Source organism: Triticum aestivum, chromosome 3A, assembly GCF_018294505.1.
Source record: "Triticum aestivum cultivar Chinese Spring chromosome 3A, IWGSC CS RefSeq v2.1, whole genome shotgun sequence".
NCBI lineage: Eukaryota > Viridiplantae > Streptophyta > Magnoliopsida > Poales > Poaceae > Triticum > Triticum aestivum.
This window is the reverse complement of record NC_057800.1, coordinates 92,275,513-92,295,473: the sequence shown is the minus strand read 5'-3', so window position 1 is coordinate 92,295,473 and position 19,961 is coordinate 92,275,513. Positions and strand designations below refer to the sequence as shown.

The following is a 19,961-nucleotide window of genomic DNA, read 5'->3' as shown; positions in this document are numbered from 1 at the left end:
TACTCCTCCCTCCTTTGTCCTCCTCCCTCCCTAGTTATAGTTATTAGAGAGTAGTTATTTTGAATCCTATATAGTTGAAAAAATGTAGGTTCTTAGAATAATGTAGGTTATGATCGAAACTAGCTAGGACAGATTAGGTATGAACCCTAGTTAATTTCTATGAACCCTAGGTTTTCAAATTTAGCTAGGTTTTAAAGTTAGGACAGAAATTTAGCTAGGTTTTTAATTAGGTGTAGTTAATAGAATTTAGGTGTTTTAGGTGTAGTTAACCGAATTTTAGGTGTTTTAGTTGTTTTAGGTGTAGTTAACATAATTTTAGGTGTTTAGTTGTTTTAGGTGCAGTTAACAGAATTCTAGGTATTTTTTAGTTAAAGCAATTGTTGTTATTTTTTTAGTTAAAGCAATTTTTCCTGTTATATGCAAATTTGCAGTGGACATGTCATATTTTGAACATGTCACATCTTGGACATGTTATATTTTTCCGAGTGGCCTATGTTTTGCCAGAAATGTCGATTCGTTTATATTCTGGTCAGGCGCTCGATATGTCCTGCTTTTAGCAAAGGTCATGCTGAATTTTGCTAAGTGCTTATTAATTTTGTTTTCATAATTAAGCATTTTGTTCTTGATGTCGACGATGCCTATCCCGCATCCTCGTTGTCGACTCGGTGGAGGAGTCCTACTTGAGCCGAGGGGCCATGTACGGGACTGGGCTCTATCGGGCTGGTACTGGGTTGTGCTACCTTCTGGTGAGTGCAGCTTAGTGAGGAGCTAGCCCATCGTCGACCAAGAGCTTCTTTGGTGGCGGTCACGTGGGCCTGCATCGGTGTAGAGGCTTGAGTCCCCCGCACAGGTGGTACAACATCGTGTCACGGAGGAGGACGCGCACGTCCAACGCTACCTGGTTGCATTGGCGGACGTCGGGTTCTCCAATACCTGGCAGATTCTTTGGGGATCTCACCAGAGCTATGATCCTGTGATGGTTCCTTCTCTTTGGATATCCACCGCGGCCCGCTGAACCTAGAGGAGCTATTATTCGAGCTGTATTAGTGATATTATATGATGATCTTTGCTACAAACTACTATATATGTATTCGATGATGGATTATTAATTACCTATTAGTTATTTGCTTATTGAATGCAAAAGATGAGTGCGGTTTCTGCTACAAACTACTATATATGTATTCGATGATGGATTATATGATGATCTTTGCTACAAACTAGGTTCGATGAACATCTTTGCTACAAACTACTACAAACTTCAATTTTTAGGTGTTTTAGTTGTTATATGATGATCTTTGCTACAAACTACTATATATGTATTCGATGATGGATTATTAGTTACCTATTAGGAAATGTCTGACGACGAAAGGGAATTCGCTATGTGCAAGTACTCCGAAGATGAGCACGGTCTGTGCGACAAGCCTCACCTGGTAGAAGGTCGGCGCTTTAGCATCAAGCTCCAAGAGACATTCGATGTTGAAACGGTACGCAATGACGACAAGTGTTTTTTGTTATTTTTTTGCATGACTTCTCTGCTTCTTCAACGTGTAATTTCCGTCTTTTACAATTCTACTAGCTTATTCCATGCCATGCAATACACTATGTCTTGGAGAAGATGGGTTTTGAAGATCATGAAAGCATGGAGACAAAGATAATTCAACTAAGGACCCATCATGGTTATGATTTTGCTATAAATCTATACAATTGTGTGAAATCATCCAATTTTGGTTGCCTGAATTGGGAAGCCCTTTGCAAGGCGTATGATTTTCATGAGGGTATGCTTCTCAACTTCGATCTTGGTGATCCTGACATCGACGAAAAGAATATGACCATTTGGGTCCTTGTTGACACGCTTCTAGTTCTGCCGCGAGTTTCTCAAACATATTTATTAAGTAATTTATATTGTTTATTTCAAAATATTTGACAGCTTATTTTCATTCTTCAAAAAATGTACGGAAAATGGTAGACAGAACCTACTACTACAATGATGAAGCATAATTAACTAATAAGGAGAAAGATGGTCTTATCGCATTTTTGACTAATCTTGAGAATTACAATAGCTATTATCAAACTCCTCCACATTATGGTCAATACGTGCCACTAGTGCACGTGTTGAACTATGGTAACATCAATGGAGATAGCATGGTAAGATTTTCTACTATTACGACATCCATGCATCTTTTGCATAAATTCTTATAAAACTAAACTACATTGCTAACTACAAAGTTATTACTATGTTTTTGAATAGAAAATCCCGATGTATTGTGTGCCTCATCTGATGTTGCCGAGAGGTCACGTTGATGTTATGAGCTTACGACCACCACGGCCAGGTCAGCCGCAGTATCCACATCACTCCTGTCCATACCAGATTTCTAAAAGCGAGGAAGCCATGATAATAAATGATTTCAAAAAAGGTTTTGACCATCGTAGAGAGCTACTTGGAAGAAACATTGTGCGTAGGCCAAGACTTGGAGACAGGATGATCTCCATTCTTTATTATGGAGAGTCAATTTTCCTTAATGGAGCGTCAATGCCTATCTTGTTTTATGATATTTTACCTAAGAGAGGGTAGAGTAGGTCCTATGAGAGGAGTAGGTCGTAGCTAGAATGTGTTATTATGTGCTACGATGTGTTAGAGTTGATGATGATGAGGAGGAGTTGTGATTATTACTAGTGACCAACTTGTTATATGATGTCTCATTGACGAACATTGTTTGGTGGTGATGACAAGTGGTAATGAATATGCTATTTAAACAGACTAGTTCATGATGAGTTGTTATTGTATAAAAGATATATCTGTTTAAACATGTACAGCGCCAAAATGCGGGAAAAGAACATAAATTTTAGCAGTGGCGCGGGCCAAAATATTGCCAGCAGCGCTCATTTACCAGTAGCGCTTTCCAGTGCCGCGCTACTAGTATCTGAACTTACTAGTAGCGCTAGCCTAAACAAGCGCTACTGCTACAAAATAGCTGTAGCACCGTAGCAGTAGCATTGGCGCCCGCGCTACTAGTAGCTCAAAAACCAGGGCTACTGGTAAGGTTTTCCATAGTAGTGGGTGACCACCGAGACCAGCATGAATTTCAGCCAAAAGCTGCTGCCCCTCCTCCACAGAGATACATCTTTGAAACACGCCGGTAGTGCTTTTCTTGTAGAGTTCTCCTTCATGGACCTTATAAGCTTTCGAACATCGAACAGTGCGGCGAGCCTCATTCTGATCCTAAGGGAGCTCTCGCCTATTGAAGTATATAGGCCAAGAATGGTTCGGTCCATGGGGCAATGACTGCCATTAAGAGATGGGCCAATGTTGTTGTTTTGGTGGCTGAGCCTCTGATGATGTCGTTATGTTCGGCATCTGGGGTTATGGTCGGGTCCAGACTAACGTTGCCACTCTCCCCTTGCCACACCACGGATGGCTTGATAAGCCTTTCCAGGAAAATGTTAGGTGGGACGGGGTCGCGCTTGGCATCAATGCGAGCAAGGACGTCCGCCGCTTGGTTACTCTCTCAAGCCACATGGTGAAACTCGAGCCCCTCGAATCGAGCCAACATTTTGAGAACAGCATTACGGTAAGCCGCCATCTTTGGATCCTTGGCATTGAAATCTCCATTTATTTGAGATATCGCGAGGTTCGAGTCCCCGCGCACTTCTAGGCGTTGTATGCCCATGGAGACAGCCATCCGAAGACCATGTAGTATAGCCTCATATTCGGCTGCATTGTTGGAGTCTGTGTATAATATTTGGAGTATGTACTGAATTGTATCTCTAGTGGGGGGTGTTAGGACGACACCTGCCCCTAAGCCCGCCAGCATTTTGGAACCATCGTAATGCATGACCCAGTTGGAATATGTGCCGTACTCTTTAGAGAGTTCGGCTTCTGTCCATTCGGCGATGAAGTCTGCCAGTACTTGGGATTTGATGGCCCGGCGTGGCTTATATGTTATATTGAATGGAAGGAGATCAATGGCCCACTTGGCAATCCGTCCCATTGCATCGCGATTATTTATTATGTTGTTCAGTGGAACTTTGGAAGCCACTCTGATCGAGCACTCTTGGAAATAGTGTCGTAGCTTCCGGGATGTCATGAAGACCGCGTATGCTATCTTTTGATAATGAGGGTATCGGGATTTGCATGGAGTTAGGACGGTGGATACGCAGTATACCGGCTTCTAGAGCAGGAATTTGTGTCCGTCCTCTTCTCGTTAGACGACGAGTGCTGCGCTCACCACCTAGTGTGTTGCAGATATGTATAATAGCATTGGTTCGCGGGCGCTTGGCGCGGCTAGGATTGGGTTCCTTGCTAAAAGAGCCTTTATTTCTTCCAATCCAGCCGTTGCTACATCTGTCCACTCAAAGTGATTGGTGTGTTGGAGGAGCGGATAAAGCGGCAATGCTTTTTCTCCTAGTCTGGAGATAAAGCGGCTTAAAGCTGCCACGCATCCAGCTAGCTTTTGGACCTGTTTAAGGTCTGTTGGTGTAGCCAATTGTGATAAAGCTCGGATTTTGGCTGGATTTGCCTTGATTCCTCTACTAGAAACAATGAAGCTGATACGTCTCCATCGTATCTACTTTTCCAAACACTTTTGTCCTTGTTTTGGACTCTAACTTGTATGATTTGAATGGAACTAACCCAGACTGACGCTGTTTTCAGCAGAATTGCCATGGTGTTGTTTTATGTGCAGAAAACAAATATTCTCAGAATGACCTGAAACTCCACGGAACATCTTAGAAAAAAACAATAAAAAATCCTCGCCAAAGATGAGGACCAGGGGGCCCACACCCTTTTCACGAGGGCGGGGGGTGCCCCCCCCCTAGGGCACGCCCCCTACCTCGTGGGCCCCTTGGAAACCCTCCGACACCAACTCCAACTCTATATATTTGCTTTCGGAGAGAAAAAAATCAGAGAGAAGAAATCATCGCGTTTTACGATACGGAGCCGTCGCCAAGCCCTAAAACCTCTCGGGAGGGCTGATCTGGAGTCCGTTCAGGGCTCCGGAGAGGGGGATTCCTCGTCGTCGTCATCATCAACCATCCTCCATCACCAATTTCATGATGCTCATTGTCGTGCGTGAGTAATTGCATCGTAGGCTTGCTGGATGGTGATGGGTTGGATGAGATTTATCATGTAATCGAGTTAGTTTTGTTAGGGTTTGATCCCTGGTATCCATTATGTTCTGAGATTGATGTTGCTATGACTTTGCTATGCTTAATGCTTGTCACTAGGGCCCGAGTGCCATGATTTCAGATCTGAACCTATTATGTTTTCATGAATATATGTGAGTTCTTGATCCTATCTTGCAAGTCTATAGTCACCTACTATGTGTTATGATCCGGCAACCCCGTAGTGACAATAATCGGGACCACTCCCGGTGATGACCATAGTTTGAGGAGTTCATGTATTCACTATGTGCTAATGCTTTGTTCCGGTTCTCTATTAAAAGGAGGCCTTAATATCCCTTAGTTTCCAATAGGACCCCGCTGCCACGGGAGGGTAGGACAAAAGATGTCATGCAAGTTCTTTTCCATAAGCACGTATGACTATATACGGAATACATGCCTACATTGCATTGATGAATTGGAGCTAGTTCTATGTCACCCTATGTTATGACTGTTACATGATCAATCGCATCCGGCATAATTATCCATCGCTGATCCGGTGCCTATGAGTTTTCCGTAAACTGGTTTACGCTTATTTACTTTTCCGCTGCTACTGTTACAATCACTACAAAATACCAAAAACATTACTTTTGTTGTCTTTACTTTTGTTGTTGTTACCGCCACTATCATATTACTTTGTTACTAAACACTTTGCTGCAGATACTAAGTTTCCAGGTGTGGTTGAATTGACAACTCAGCTGCTAATACTTGAGAATATTCTTTGGCTCCCCTTGTGTCGAATCAATAAATTTGGGTTGAATACTCTACCCTCAAAAGTTGTTGCGATCCCCTATACTTGTGGGTTATCAAGACTAATTTCTGGCATCGTTGCCGGTGAGCATAGCTCTATTCTTTGAGTCACTTGGGATTTATATCTGCTGGACACTATGAAGAACTTGAGAGATCCAAAAACCAAGATCTATCCCTCAACTAAGAGGGGAGGTAAGGAAATGGCATCTAGCTCTGCACTTGATTCACCTTCTGTTATGAGTAAGTTTGCGACACCTACACCTGCTTCTACTATTCATTTTGATATGTCCCACGTTATTGATGATGCCACTTCTGCTATGCATGATACTTATGATGAAACTGCTTCTATGCCTGATACTACTGTGCCCCTTGATGAATTTCTTGATGAACAAATTGCTAGGGCTAGAGAAAAAGAAATTATTGAATCTAAATAAGATGATGATAGTGAAGATGAAAATATGCCTCTTATTCCTGAGGGTTATCTTTTTGATATGGAATCTTCTGCCGCTATATTAGCTTGCAAAGATAGATATGAGCTTAAGAGGTTATTAATTAAATGGAACAAAGAATCACTTAGAGATAAAATGAAACCCGACCCTGCTTTTGCTACTTCACCTATTTGTGTTCCTGATAAGGATTATGAATTCTCTGTTGATCCTGATATAATTACTTTGGTTGAATCCGATCCGTTTTATGGCTATGAATCTGAAACTGTCGTGGCACATCTTACTAAATTGAATGATATAGCTGCCATGTTCACTAATGATGAGAGATTGCGTTACTTTTATATACTGAAAATATTTCCGTTCTCATTAAAGGGTGATGCTAAGATATGGTTTAATTCTCTTGATCCTGGTTGTGTGCGTAGTCCCCAGGATATGATTTATTATTTCTCTGCTAAATATTTCCCTGCTCATAAGAAACAAGTTGCTTTGAGGGAAATATACAACTTCGTGCAAATTAAAGAAGAGAGTCTCCCACAAGCTTGGGGGAGGCTTCTCATGTTACTTAATGCTTTGCCTGATCATCCTCTTAAGAAACCTGAAATACTTGATATCTTTTATAATGGAATAACTGATGCTTCCAGAGATTACCTGGATAGTTGTGCCGGTTCTCTTTTTAGGGAAAGAACACCGGATGAAGCTGAAATTCTATGGAATAGTATGTTGACAAATGAAAATAATTGGGCACCTCCTGAGCCAGCTCCTGCTCCAATTACTGAGCCTATTCTTAAACCAACTCCGAGGAAGAGAGGTGTTCTATTTCTCAGCCCCGAAGATATGCAAGAGGCAAAGAAATCTATGAAAGAAAAAGGTATTAAAGCTAAATACGTTAAGAATTTACCTCCTATTAAAGAAATACATGGTCTTAATTGACCGCCTGTTGAAGAAACATATGATCTTAATTATTTATTTACTGAAGAACCTCCTGATCCCAATATCCCGACACAGGTAGTAAAGGTATATTCTCTCTATAGATTTGATGAAGGTGATATCCCTCACTATAAGCCTGCTAGGCAATGCTTTGATGAGTTTTATAATTTTTTGTCAAACAAGAAAATTTCAACGCTTATTTTGGTAGACAATTGAAATATGATTCCGATATGCTCAAATACTTGGGTGATTATATGGCTAATATTAAAGTTGAACTTAAACTTGTTAGCAAACATGCTTCTATGGTTACCACTCAAGTAGAACAAGTACTTAAGGCTCAAAAAGAAGTGCTAAATGAAATGAATAGTAAGAAAAAGATTATGTTGTTAGAGTGGCTACTAGAACTGGTAGAATGACTCAGGAACCTTTGTATCCTGAAGGCCACCCTAGGAGAATCGAGCAAGATTCTCAAAGAAATAATATTGATGTTCCTAGTTCTTTTAAAAAGAAGAAGAAGAAAAATGATAGAACTGTGCAAACTTCTAGTGAACCTATTGCTGAACCACCTGATAATCCAAATGATATCTCTATGACTGATGCTGAAACACAATCTGGTAATGAACATGGACCTAGTAAAAATATTAATAATGATGTTCATGATGATGCTCAACCTAGTAATGATAATGATGTAGAAATTGAACCTGTTGTTGATCTTGATAACCCACAATCAAAGAATCAACATTATGATAAAAGAGACTTTGTTGCTAGGAAACATGGTAAAGAAAGGGAACCATGGGTTCAGAAACCCATGCCTTTTCCTCCTAAACCATCCAAGAAAAAGGATGATGAGGATTTTGAGCGCTTTGCTGAAATGATTAGGCCTATCTTTTTGTGTATGAGATTAACTGATGTGCTCAAAACAAATCCTTATGCTAAATATATGAAGGATATCATTACTAATAAAAGAAAGATACCGGAAGCTGAAATTTCCACCATGCTTGCTAATTATACTTTTAAGGGTGGAATACCAAAGAAACTTGGAGACCCCGGAATACCTACTATGCCTTGCTCCATTAAAAAGAATTATATTAAAACTGCTTTATGTGATCTTGGAGCCGGTGTTAGTGTTATGCCTCTCTCTTTATATCGTAGACTTGACTTGAATAAGTTGACACCTACTGAAATATCTTTGCAAATGGCTGATAAATCAACTACTATACCTATCGGTATTTGTGAGGATGTGCCCGTTGTGGTTGCAAACGTTACTATTTTAACGGACTTTGTTATACTTGATATTCCCGAGGATGATAGTATGTCCATTATTCTTGGAAGACCTTTTCTTAATACTGCAGGGGATGTTATCGATTGCAACAAAGGCAATATCACTTTTCATGTTAATGGTAATGAGCATATGGTACACTTTCCGAGGAAACAACCTCAAGTTCATACTATCAACTCTATTGGAAAAATTCCATCAATTATATTTGGAGATTTTGAATTTCCTCTACCAACTGTCAAGAAGAAATATGATATACTTATTATTCAGGATGTGCATATCCCCGTTGAGGTAACTTAGTGTTATTCGAAATTTCTCCGGTTTCATGATTATCAGAATGAGTTTGTTAACAAGACTTGATCAACCTTGTTAGTGGATTCTTTTTTATGAGCATGAGATGGATGAAACTAGAAGCACAAACTTCTGGACCCTCTCTATACTTTCTGTTATTTATATTAAATAAAGTAAAAATAGTATTCATCTGTCCGTTTCCCGACTTATCCATGCAATATAAAAATAACCCGAAAATAGAAGTCCTCAGAATGCCATGCCAATTTAATATGATTTTTTCGGGAATATTTGAGGATTTACTGTGCAAAAATTACCGCGGGAGGAGCTGCCACCTGGTCACGAGGGTGGTGGGCGCCCCCCCCCCTCTAGGGTGCGCCCCCTGCCTCGTGGGCCCAAGGTGGCCCTCCTCCAGTTATCCCAGCATCCATCTTCTTCCTCTATCTCACACAAACCCGAAAAACCAACTCATGCACGAGTTCCAGCCACTTTTGCTGCGATTTTTGATCTCCTTGCTCAAAGCACCTCTCGCAAAACTGCTTGGGGAGATTGTTCCTTGGTATGTGACTCCTCCATTGGTCCAATTAGTTTTTGTTCTAGTGCTTTATTCTTTGCAAATTTGTGCTGCATAAGTGACCATGTTCTTGAGCTTGCATGTCAAATTTATATGGTTCCAAGTAGTTCTAATTCTTGATTTAGGCTCTAGGCACTTGTAGGAGTAGTTGCTATCAGTTTTATTGAGTTTGTTCACTTTTATTTTGAAGTTACTAAAAATTTCAAATTGTTTCAGAAAAATAATGAGGAGATTTTTGAGGGGCTCGTCAAGCCAAAGCTCGAAGGAAAAGGCACCGAAGCCTAAGTATAATTTGCCGCGCACCGCGGAGATTCGGGCGTGTGAATGGCCTTCTGAAGATTTCTTGAGATCAGCCGGTATCTATGAAGATTTTCATGAATTGGCTCACAATGCAGGCCTCACCGCTTTCCTCCACGACCAATGCGACCAGTATCTCTTACTCACAAATACTTTTGTGCAAAACTTTCATTTTCATTCTAGGAACTCACCACCTACGGTGGAGTTTCATTTATATGATGAGCATAAGGAGATGCCACTTTATGATTTCTGTCGGATTTGTTTAATCCCTTTTGAGGGCAAGACAGAAGAACCACATCATGATGATGTGGCTGGGTTTATTGATACTATCACTGTAGGAGAAACTAGAAAGGTTTCCAATGCATGAATCACTAGCATACATTTTCCTGTTTTACGCTACTTTGCATTATTTGCTAGTCGTTGTTTAATTGGACGCAGAAATAGTGGAAACCTTAGTATCCCTGATATAATTATTTTGCACCACGGTTTATACAGTGATAACACTTTTAGTATGGGCAGTATTATTGCTAGACGGTTAAGTATGAACCGTACTAAGGGTCCCATCTTTGGAGGTGTCTATGCCACACGCCTAGCTGCACATTTTAACATACCTATTAGGCATGCTGAGAAGGAAGAAAAGGTGTTGCCCCGTGTTTATCTAGATCATAAAAGTATGGTGGCACATGATTTTATTGTTAAGAATAGGGCAGGAGAGCTTAAATATCAATTGTTCTTTAACAAAAATCATCCAGAGACTATTACCCTGCCTGCTCCTTTGTTTAATTTTGTAGGACCCTACCTCGTTACGTGGGCTGCCGTCCAAGCTTACAACACTACAAGAGGACAGACCTTTTGTAACACCGTCTTGTATTACTACAGGTCCAAAAGTGTGTTACTGTGTCATATAGTAACACAGTTTGAAATGTGTTCCATTAGACCGTGTTACTAAGTGGTGTCAACTGTCACACATAATAATTGTTACCATATGTTAAAAAATGTGTTACAGTTGCATTATAGTAACATGTGTGTTATGTGTTACCGAACACACCGGTAACACACTTTTGTAATTATAGTAACACCGATAGTAACATATTTTGATAGACGTAGAACATTGGTGGATGTTTATGTAACTATCGTAACACAACTGGTAACACATTTTTTTAGCACCGGAACCCAACTAGTAACATAATATCCATGTATCGTAACACTATAATTATAGTTGTCAACTACTCTAGTAACAAATTTTGTAGCTATAGTAACACCATCAGTAACACTACTATGTCAATATGGTAACATAATTAATGTATTTGTTTTTTATTAGTAACCAGAAAATTGGATACCCATTCTATGGAATATAAATTTATTTAATAAAATAAATGCAATTGCATAAATTGTTAATCATTTTATTATTATGCTTGGCAGCATATCAAAATGATATTTAAACTGAAGCAGTACACATACAGAAATTCGTACGAAGATATTTATTACGAATATAGAAGAGTGTATGATACATATGCATTACAATAAAGATACCAGTCATATAATTTTGAGGATAAAAAACACAACTATGGGGAATATTACACTGTCGCATTTGCATCAATTCGATGAAAGAGAAAGATCTTCAGGATGATATTACACTTTTAAATCTATCAATTTAAACTACAACTATTGGTAGCTAAAATCTTCAGATTTTATTTGCTTCTTGATCCAAGAATTCAACAGCAAATCAACCATCCTTCTCTCGAATCTGTAGAAGAAAATTGCACCTTAGATATGTGTGATTAAATGTACACAAATATGATTTCAGAATGTGGAAGGGAAGATTGTAACTTACAAAAGCTGAAGGCCAGGCAATTAAGTATCCTGAAGTGAAAGCCTCGCCAATTGTCTTGCAATCAGAAACTTCCCTTACCAACTCCTCATTATCAAGAATAGGTTCGTCTATGCGCACAAGAGCAAATTCAGCACCTAACTCAATACCACCAGCCTTAGTTCTTGGATCAGTACTCCCAATAGTACCATACGCAACATTCCGCTTGTTGGGATATGTTGAAGTCTTTAAGACTACTTTGGAAGCAGCCTATATTATGATCAATATTAGAATTCTATGACATGATAATATAACTTGCATGAATAATATGAGATCTTTTTAATGTCAACCCACTAAGGTGCCCTAAGAAACTAAATAAACTGGACCCGGCAACGAAGTCTAATGCCCAAGGTCACCTCGCAAGCTCATGCTTGGTTAAATTTATCGTTTACTTGCATATAGCAGATTGAGCAAAAATTGTAATAAAATCCATTTTTCAAGCAGACATGATAATGAGGGTTTGGGTTGGTAATTTGGGTGCAGTAAACCATGCTACTTGGTGAATCTTTACCTTGATGGAAGAAGAACGCCTTTTTTTTGAGCGGTGTGGGTGTTCAGTTCTAGTCCTTTGCTGGTTCGGTCTTGAAACAGATCCACCCGTAATATTCCTCATTTCCCTCACCTACCAAGATACAATAATATTAGATGGAATGATATTCATACCTTGAAGCTACAGAAAGCTACAACTTCAAAACTCAAAAGGCACGAAAATTACCTCTAGCACAGAATCAATAACAAGGTCTTGTGGTGATGATGAATTTTGTTGAATTTGTAATTGGTTGACATCATGGTCGCCAACCTAGTTCCATGACACAACAATGGTAAGCAAGCAATTATTTTATATTCTTTGTCACATGAGTAAGAGTAACTACAGGCATAACCTTTTCATGCGAACATGATAAATTATTATCCTCAGGAATGTCATGTTGCATAGATGAGCGTGCCTCAACGGGTCCATTGCACTGGATTCTCTGCAAACTGAAATATTAATATGAAGGTTTCAAGTGACAAGCAATGATGTAGGCATTTATTAACATTACCTTTGTTTTACCAAGCAGTACTGGTGACCGAGAAATACCATTATCATTTGATTGGAGGTTTTCCTACAGAACTAACAAATCTGAGTAAACTATTGATAGAAATGCATGCAAAGGGTGGGATAAAGAAGTCCTTTACCTCTTCTATGCCATTATTGACATAGCCTTCTTTGTTATTCATATCTTTAATAATCTGGTCTTGCTTTTTTATATGCTCCTTCATCTTTGCTATTACCTCCCAAACGTCATGTTCAACTTCATATGGTGATCCATCAGTTGTAGTCATATTGATGTTCTTTAGATACCGTGGCGTCCGACCGTAGACTTGCTTAGGAGTTGGAAGCAAACCCATGCCATGCACTTGTCCAATCTTTTCTTTCCCTAACACTTCCTGCAGGGCATCACCTTCCCATGCGACTCTTCCATTCAAATTTTGTGCCAACTCTGGTCGTTCGGTTATTAGATTCTCCAATCATCCTATAAGAAATGAATCATGCATACACTAGTTAGATTGAACCATAACTTGATCCGGAGAACAATTAGACAATTTCTATATTAATTGCCTACGGCGCTTATTTCTATCTTTATTTTTAGCATCAGCATCGTCCTTCTTCTTGTGAGTTGCTAAATAAACCTTTGATCTGTGTGGTCGTTTCTTTTCAGGATCAGCTTGCCTCTACAAAACAGAAACAACACCCATATGACAAAAGAGACACAGGACAACACTTCAGGAATCAAGATTACTCACCATGTCTTCGCCCCAACAAGCATAACTCTTTGTGCCAGCATTATGTGAATCCTTCACGAGGGAACGACTAATTATGTTCTTCTTAGCAAGGGCCTGTTATGATGTAATCATATCGTAAATGCAACTTTTAAGATAAGCCCGAGAACTCACATTTAAATGTCAAAATAGGAAAGTACAGTATCACATTCATTACCCTTCCTTTTTTGGACTTCCAATATTTAACAAGCCCACGCCATTGATCGTCGTCCACATCTTCTGGACAGAGCTTATACAAAGCCTTTCGCTTGATGTTTGGATTTTTTTCAATGGCGGGTTTGAAGAAAGCATCTTTCAAACTAGACTTAAATTTCCTCCAGTCTCTTCCAATTGATTTGAGTATCCATTTTTCACATGATCGAGGATACACAAACTTTGTCTGAAAGTACAAAATAATGAATGGATGTAAATAGACATGCATACCACACTACATCTCATGTAGACAAATTAGATATAAATAGAAGGGTAGCAAATAACATATTTTGTTTTCTTGTTAATTGCGAAGTACATGTACGCACTGCAATATTGTTTCCTCACCACTATTCTTTTTGACATGACGCCAATCATTTAGGTTTAGTGGGCAAAATCCTCCATTTCTAGCAACCGTGCCCAGAAACTTCCCCAAGATTGCACCTTCATCTCCTATAGGCTGGCTATCTTCATTGCATTTCACAACTATTCTCTGCCCCTTTGGCATGTTCCAGACAATTGGCAAGCTTGTTCTCTTGCGCTTGCGTACTTCCTTGTCTACTACAAGATTAATTAAGAAAAGTACTAATGAAATGACGCCCGCCGATTATTCTTTCGATACTAAGCATATACAAGTTAATTAATAGAAGCACAAAATGTAATAGGTTGTTACCTTGATTGTGAACTTGACCCTCTTCATCGACCAATGCTTGTGATTTCATGACCTTGTGGGAATTGCTCACCATTGTTACAGTCTCCATCTTCATCATCACGTTGGTCCGTAACCTGAATCACATTCAACCTTTTTGACCTACGTGGTGGTCCTGTAGAACAACCACACATCTTTTATTCCAATAATTACAACAGTAGATACAGATATGTAATAAGCATGGTTCAAGAGGGATACTTTGCGGCTCTTGCGTAGTAAGTTGCCCTGCCCCTTCAGCAGAGACACCACCGTCCTGTAAGAGAACACTCTCATTTGGATGGTTAGATGGAGCAACATCAGTTTGCTTGCTAGGCGGAGCAATATGATCGTCAGCCTTCTCCTTCGACACATACAGATGGACAGCTTTCACAATCTCAGGGTCGGACAACATTTTCATCACAAGACCTTCATCATAAATGTGAACTAAGTAGGAGCTGCCTAGACGGGTTTTTTTCGCATAGTACAGAAAGTCAATTGCCTGAAAGCCAACTTCTTCGATCATCAAGATTAAGTCGTAATACGAGACATCACGTCTCATCATGGATCTTTGTAAAATTTTGGCTTCCTGATTTGTATCTTCATAGTGCAGGTATATGGTCAACATGTCCGTCGCCATCCTAAGTTATATATAAAAATGTCAATTAAATCATTACAAGTAAAGCCAAATTAACTAATGACATAACAGGGATAATTTAATTTGCCAATAGACATGTGAATGGAGAGGGCAGAGAAGTACACAGTAGCACGTCAATACACTATCAGCTTATAATAACTTAAAACAGAGAGATGAGGTACAAGACCATGGGTCCAGCCACACCCACACTAAGATATAACGCTCTCGACATATGGATTAAGGACAGGTTTAAGTTGAAAAGTGTACAGGGCTTGATGATGTTCACTGCTTCCCTAAACAGAAGGGAAATTGAAAGTACATAGGATCATCAGGTGATGGTGCAAATCTTAAGCATTTTCTCTGTTCGTAATTTCAGTCATTTTTTATCCTAATGGTTCAATTTACGCAGGCGAAACTGTTACAGTAGATCGGCTGCATCGAATTGAAGGGCAGAGTTGGGTTTGATCATGATAGTCTTAGGGCATCAAAGAAAATGACAAAGGAGCCGAATGAGCCCAGATTTGTTTCGTGTGCCCAGATTGCAAACTAGACATGTTAAAAAGCTTGGAGCGGGCGCAGAAAAGCACGTCGTTTGCTTCTAGTTTCTCAGGAAGTCTGATCAAATTTAAACAATAGTCAATGGATCGATCTAGCAGAAGTGTAGAACACGCACGTATATCAATGGATCGACCTGATTAGTGGATTAGGCATTGGCACATCGCAAAACTATAGTCAGACACAACCTTATATGGTTTATGGGCTTTTCAACATATGTGATTGCTTAATTATTTGTCTACGTATGGGCTAATTATGCAATTAGCCACGGCCATTAGGCATCTACAGTACACACTGTGCTACGAATTGTTGAGGGAGCGAGCGATTGGCAGGGGAACCCCTGCTGGCCTCTCCCTGTCCCCGCCCCTGCATCACTACAGTGGTGTTTCACCTAGCATACCTCAGAGAATTCGTAGCAATCAGATCAGGGAAGGGTGGCGTTCAGATCCATACCAGCCACGAGATCGTACTCCTTCAGGATGTAGGTGGCGGAGCTGAAGACCGATGAAACCGTCGCCGCAACGATCCAAACAGCGCTGGGGCAGATCGAGGAAGCAGCGCCGATGCAGGTCGAGGAAGCGGCAGATCCTACGGGGTTGAGAGATGGGGGTGGGGGGGTTGCAGGTGGCGGCCGCTGCGTTGGAGTGCGGCGAGGTAGCCGCCGAACAGTGGGCGGCTGGGCTGGATGTGGATGGGTTTGAGACCCAATTTATCTAGCCTTTTTTAGTTAGTTGGAGGGAAAAGTAAGCCTGAAAGTAATTGCAGGGAAAAGTAAGCGTCATGGTCGAGAACTGGAGGGAAATTTGGATATATTTTTTTTTCAAAGAGAACAGGAGGGAAATTGTTTTGGAAGAACCGGAACATTGTTACATATATTAATTTGTTTGGAATATAAATTTTCCAAAAAATGTTTTTGGCATGGAAAATTTGAGTATACTGTATTTATTATTTTATTGATTGAAAGGGAAATTAGATATAGATAAATAGTAATGGCTTTATAAAATTGATTTACGTAACATGTGCTAAATAACCTATAACATTGTTTCTTGCTCTAACAGCGGCGATCGGCTGGCAGATCCCGCTCCTGATCGATCGTCTCGACCAAGATCGTATCATTCCCACACGCCTTCCAATGGAGGCTATGACCGGTGTAGGACAAAACTACGGCTAACATCAATGGTAGAAGTTGCGACCCGTCCAGGAACATGCTATGACCAATGAGGCTGGCGACTTTTGATCGATGCTGAGAGCACAAGTGGTGGTGCTACAAAGTGGCGACGATGACATGCGTCAGCTGCCACCACCCGTCGACGGTGTTGTAATGACATATCCATGGTGATAGAGCATAAGGGGAGGGTATCCCAGCTACACCACGGTTCAAAAAACCAACCATACTTGCAATCATATCAGAAAAAGAAAACTTGCAACCTCGATGGTTGGTTAAAGAAAAACATTTTGTAACTCGATCGACCGATATGACTCCTAATCGGTCGCCTCAACCAAGATCATGTCATCCCCACACGACTACCCATGGAAGCTATGACCGGTGTGGGAGAAAGCTATGGCCGACAATGCTATAAGTTGCAATCAGCCCGAGAGCATGTTGTAACCCGCGAGGCTGACGACTTTTGACCGGTGTTGAGAGCGCATGGGGTGGTGCTACGAAATTGGCGACGACGATATGCGTCAACTACGACCGACCGTCGGCGGTGTTGTAACGACATATCCGAGAGGCTGACAGATCAATCTAGCCTCCTCATTCCTTCCACCTTCATGGTGATAGAGAATAAGGAGAGGGATACCAACTGCACGCACGGTTTAAAAAACCGAGCATACTTGCAGTTCTACTAGAGAAGGAAACCAGCGACCTTGATGGTTCTTTAAATAAAACTATTGTATTTAGACCGACCGATCTTGCTCTTGATTGGTCGCCTCGACCAAGATCGTGTCATCCCACACGACTGCCCATGGAATCTATGTCGTGTGGGGGAAAGCTATGACTGACAACCGACCGCAAATGATGTTGAAAGGACATATCCGAGAGGCTATCAAATCAATCTACTCTCCTCATTCCAAGGACGTTAAGCGATGGACTTGCGGCTCCCTGGCCTGCAGCGTCGGCCGCCAGAACTAGCTAATGCTCGTGGCCTGCCGCGCCGGTCGCCTCGACTAGGACCAATGCGTGAGGCCAAGCATCCAGTGGACGCGCCGCCAGGTGCGCCATCCACTCCTTCTTACTGAACGACTTTAGCGACACACACGGCGGCCCACGGCGCGGCTGCCCTGGCATGACGGTGTGGAGTTTCCCGACCACGGTGAGGCGCGACAATGGCAGGAGGGGCGCGGTCTCAAGAATAGAACAAACAGCCGGCACGACCTTGGGATGGATGGGGCACACTCCATGGTGTAATGCGGCGGCCGGAGAAGGCGCGTCGGTGAAGGAGCATCGAGGTCGGGGGTGGCGGAGGATCTATTCGAGTCGGGATACAGGAAGGACCCTGCAAAACAACGGTTTTTATAGTGGATGACCCGATTATTATAGCGGACGCCCTCATTTACGGAATCTGGTAGAGATGCGTCTACATTAGACAATAGGTTTTTGAAGGACGCGGACCTACGGTTGGACTAGTAAAAACTAGAATCGATGACCTAGGCAGTTGGCTTAGCTCCATTGACTGTCCAGGCAATAAAAAAACGGTTGAGCCAAGTTTTTTATTTTTGAGAATTAAACGACGCCAAGTGTTCAAGCCCATCGTTCTTCCTAAAAAAAGCCCATCGTTTTCTCTGGCTGCAAAACGATTTTTTTCATGTGAATACGGTAGGTTTCCTCAAAAGAAAAAAGTGAATTGGTGGAAATCTATCCACTACCCCCCCCCTCCGCCGCCGCTTCCAACAGGGCGCAACCACCCTTCCGCCGCCACCCTTGCCCGGTGCGGCGACGCCGCCGCACGCCACAAGGAGCCCAGGACCAACACGTCGGTGCCTCCCCGTACGACCACGCGAGCGCTGCTGCATGCTGGTCCAGCGCCCCCGCCGTCCAGGGGACGCCATCGCCGCCGCCTGGTCTCGAAAATCCAGCTACTCCAGCCGTCCTCTGGTTGTCTCCCTCCTCTCAGAACTCCAGGCAGGACGACCAGCCGACCAGGACGACGCCTCCCTCTGCTCCTGACCAGGACGCTGGTAATAGAAGCATCTTTATGTCATATGTCAACTTGTGAAGTTTGTGAACTACTAGAATTAGAAATATTAGGGAAAAGAACTAGAAATTGTTAGTGTATAGCATAAATGATGCCGCTGTTCACATTGTCTTGATTGTCCGATTGCAGCTGCTGTTTGCTAGTTGCGTATATCTGGATCTTGTGCTTGCTAATTGATGTATATTTGTAGTTGCTGGTTACTTTGTATTTTATTACGATTTGTTTATCTATTGATTGGAGTGTCTATTAGTAATATGGCTTAAAAAACTGGACATGGAACCGGCTTCTCCAATGTCTTGAGACCGAGTCAGATCAGGTTTCAGAGTGGCAGCTTCATGGCTTGCTGATGTGCTTCTCTTTTAAGTTCTAAATAGGACCATTGTAGAAGTAAACTAGTACTACTAGACCATCCGACCCATCTATGTCTGTTGTTGCAATAAAGACCAAACCAAGTCTATTTAAGGAATTATAGGAAGACATGTTCATGTTAGTTTTGTCCCTTGCCACTATGCGCAGTAACTACATTTCCTTTTGTTACAGTGTATCAATGGATTTAGAATTTATAAAGGAGCTATTGCTTTCTCCTAGACCAAGTGAGGAATACTTGGCTGGTGTTGCTGGTTTTCTTGACTTTGCGTACATCGGGAAAATTTCTGATGCCAAGATCCGTTGCCCATGCGTCATATGTGTCAATGGATCGTTACAGAAGCGGGAGGACATGTACGATCACTTGGTTTGTAGCGGATTTTCACCTGGATATACTGTTTGGGGTTGCCATGGGGAAACAACATCATTCATCTCTCCTAGCAAACAAGGTGAAACTCCAACACACATGAGAAGTAACAGAAGGTCACGATCACAGTTTGAAGGAACAAAATCTAATATGCGTCAGTTAGTGGAAGATGTTTTCTGTGGATCTCCAATGATAGAACCTGAGCCCAAAATACGTCTAAACCAGGACCAGACCCTGATTCACAAGCTTTCTATGACCTTTTGAGAGATGCAGATCAACCTTTATGGCCAGGCTGTGAACTATCCATCCTTTCTCTTGTTGTTATTCTCTTCCACATAAAAGCCACTAACAAGTGGAGCAATAAATCTTTAAATGATTTGCTAGCAGTTCTGCAAAAAGCAATTCCTAATGGTAAGAATTTACCTAGTACATTTTCTGAGGCGAAGAAGATCGTTGGAAAGCTTGGGCTTAGTTATGTGAGAATTCATTCTTGTGAAAATAACTGCCAGCTTTATAGGAAAGAGAAAGCGAGTGATGATTTTTGTTCAGTGTGTGGAAC

General features: G+C 41.3%; 1 protein-coding gene across 5 annotated transcripts; it reads right to left on the bottom strand.

The window, feature by feature from the left end:
* Nucleotides 1-11,177: 11,177 nt before the first annotated feature.
* On the bottom strand, nucleotides 11,178-16,189 carry LOC123060464 (uncharacterized). 5 transcript variants are annotated; one of them, XM_044483192.1, is made up of 14 exons: nucleotides 15,926-16,189; nucleotides 14,503-14,921; nucleotides 14,269-14,419; nucleotides 13,944-14,156; nucleotides 13,564-13,785; nucleotides 13,371-13,463; nucleotides 13,190-13,298; nucleotides 12,762-13,099; nucleotides 12,626-12,688; nucleotides 12,467-12,556; nucleotides 12,301-12,384; nucleotides 12,097-12,207; nucleotides 11,550-11,795; nucleotides 11,178-11,462 (listed from the first exon to the last, which is right to left on the bottom strand). In XM_044483192.1, the coding sequence occupies exons 8-14, from the start codon at nucleotides 12,972-12,974 to the stop codon at nucleotides 11,442-11,444; spliced, it is 828 nt and encodes a 275-aa protein (XP_044339127.1). In that variant the 5' UTR covers nucleotides 12,975-13,099; nucleotides 13,190-13,298; nucleotides 13,371-13,463; nucleotides 13,564-13,785; nucleotides 13,944-14,156; nucleotides 14,269-14,419; nucleotides 14,503-14,921; nucleotides 15,926-16,189; the 3' UTR covers nucleotides 11,178-11,441. The 5 variants fall into 5 exon arrangements, with proteins under 5 accessions (XP_044339127.1, XP_044339130.1, XP_044339128.1 ...); XM_044483195.1 differs by having other exon boundaries at nucleotides 13,257-13,298; XM_044483193.1 differs by having other exon boundaries at nucleotides 13,944-14,153.
* Between the last annotated feature and the right edge of the window lie 3,772 nt (nucleotides 16,190-19,961).

What these genes read in the sequence shown, in the direction of transcription:
- LOC123060464 (XM_044483192.1), bottom strand. Translation starts at nt 12,974, where the DNA reads ATGGGTTTGCTTCCAACTCCTAAGCAAGTCTACGGTCGGACGCCACGG. An exon ending in TATCATGTTCGCATGAAAAG is followed by an intron (nt 12,385 to 12,466) that starts GTTATGCCTGTA and finishes TCATGGAACTAG; the next exon opens with GTTGGCGACCATGATGTCAA. An exon ending in GGCGTTCTTCTTCCATCAAG is followed by an intron (nt 11,796 to 12,096) that starts GTAAAGATTCAC and finishes ATCATAATATAG; the next exon opens with GCTGCTTCCAAAGTAGTCTT.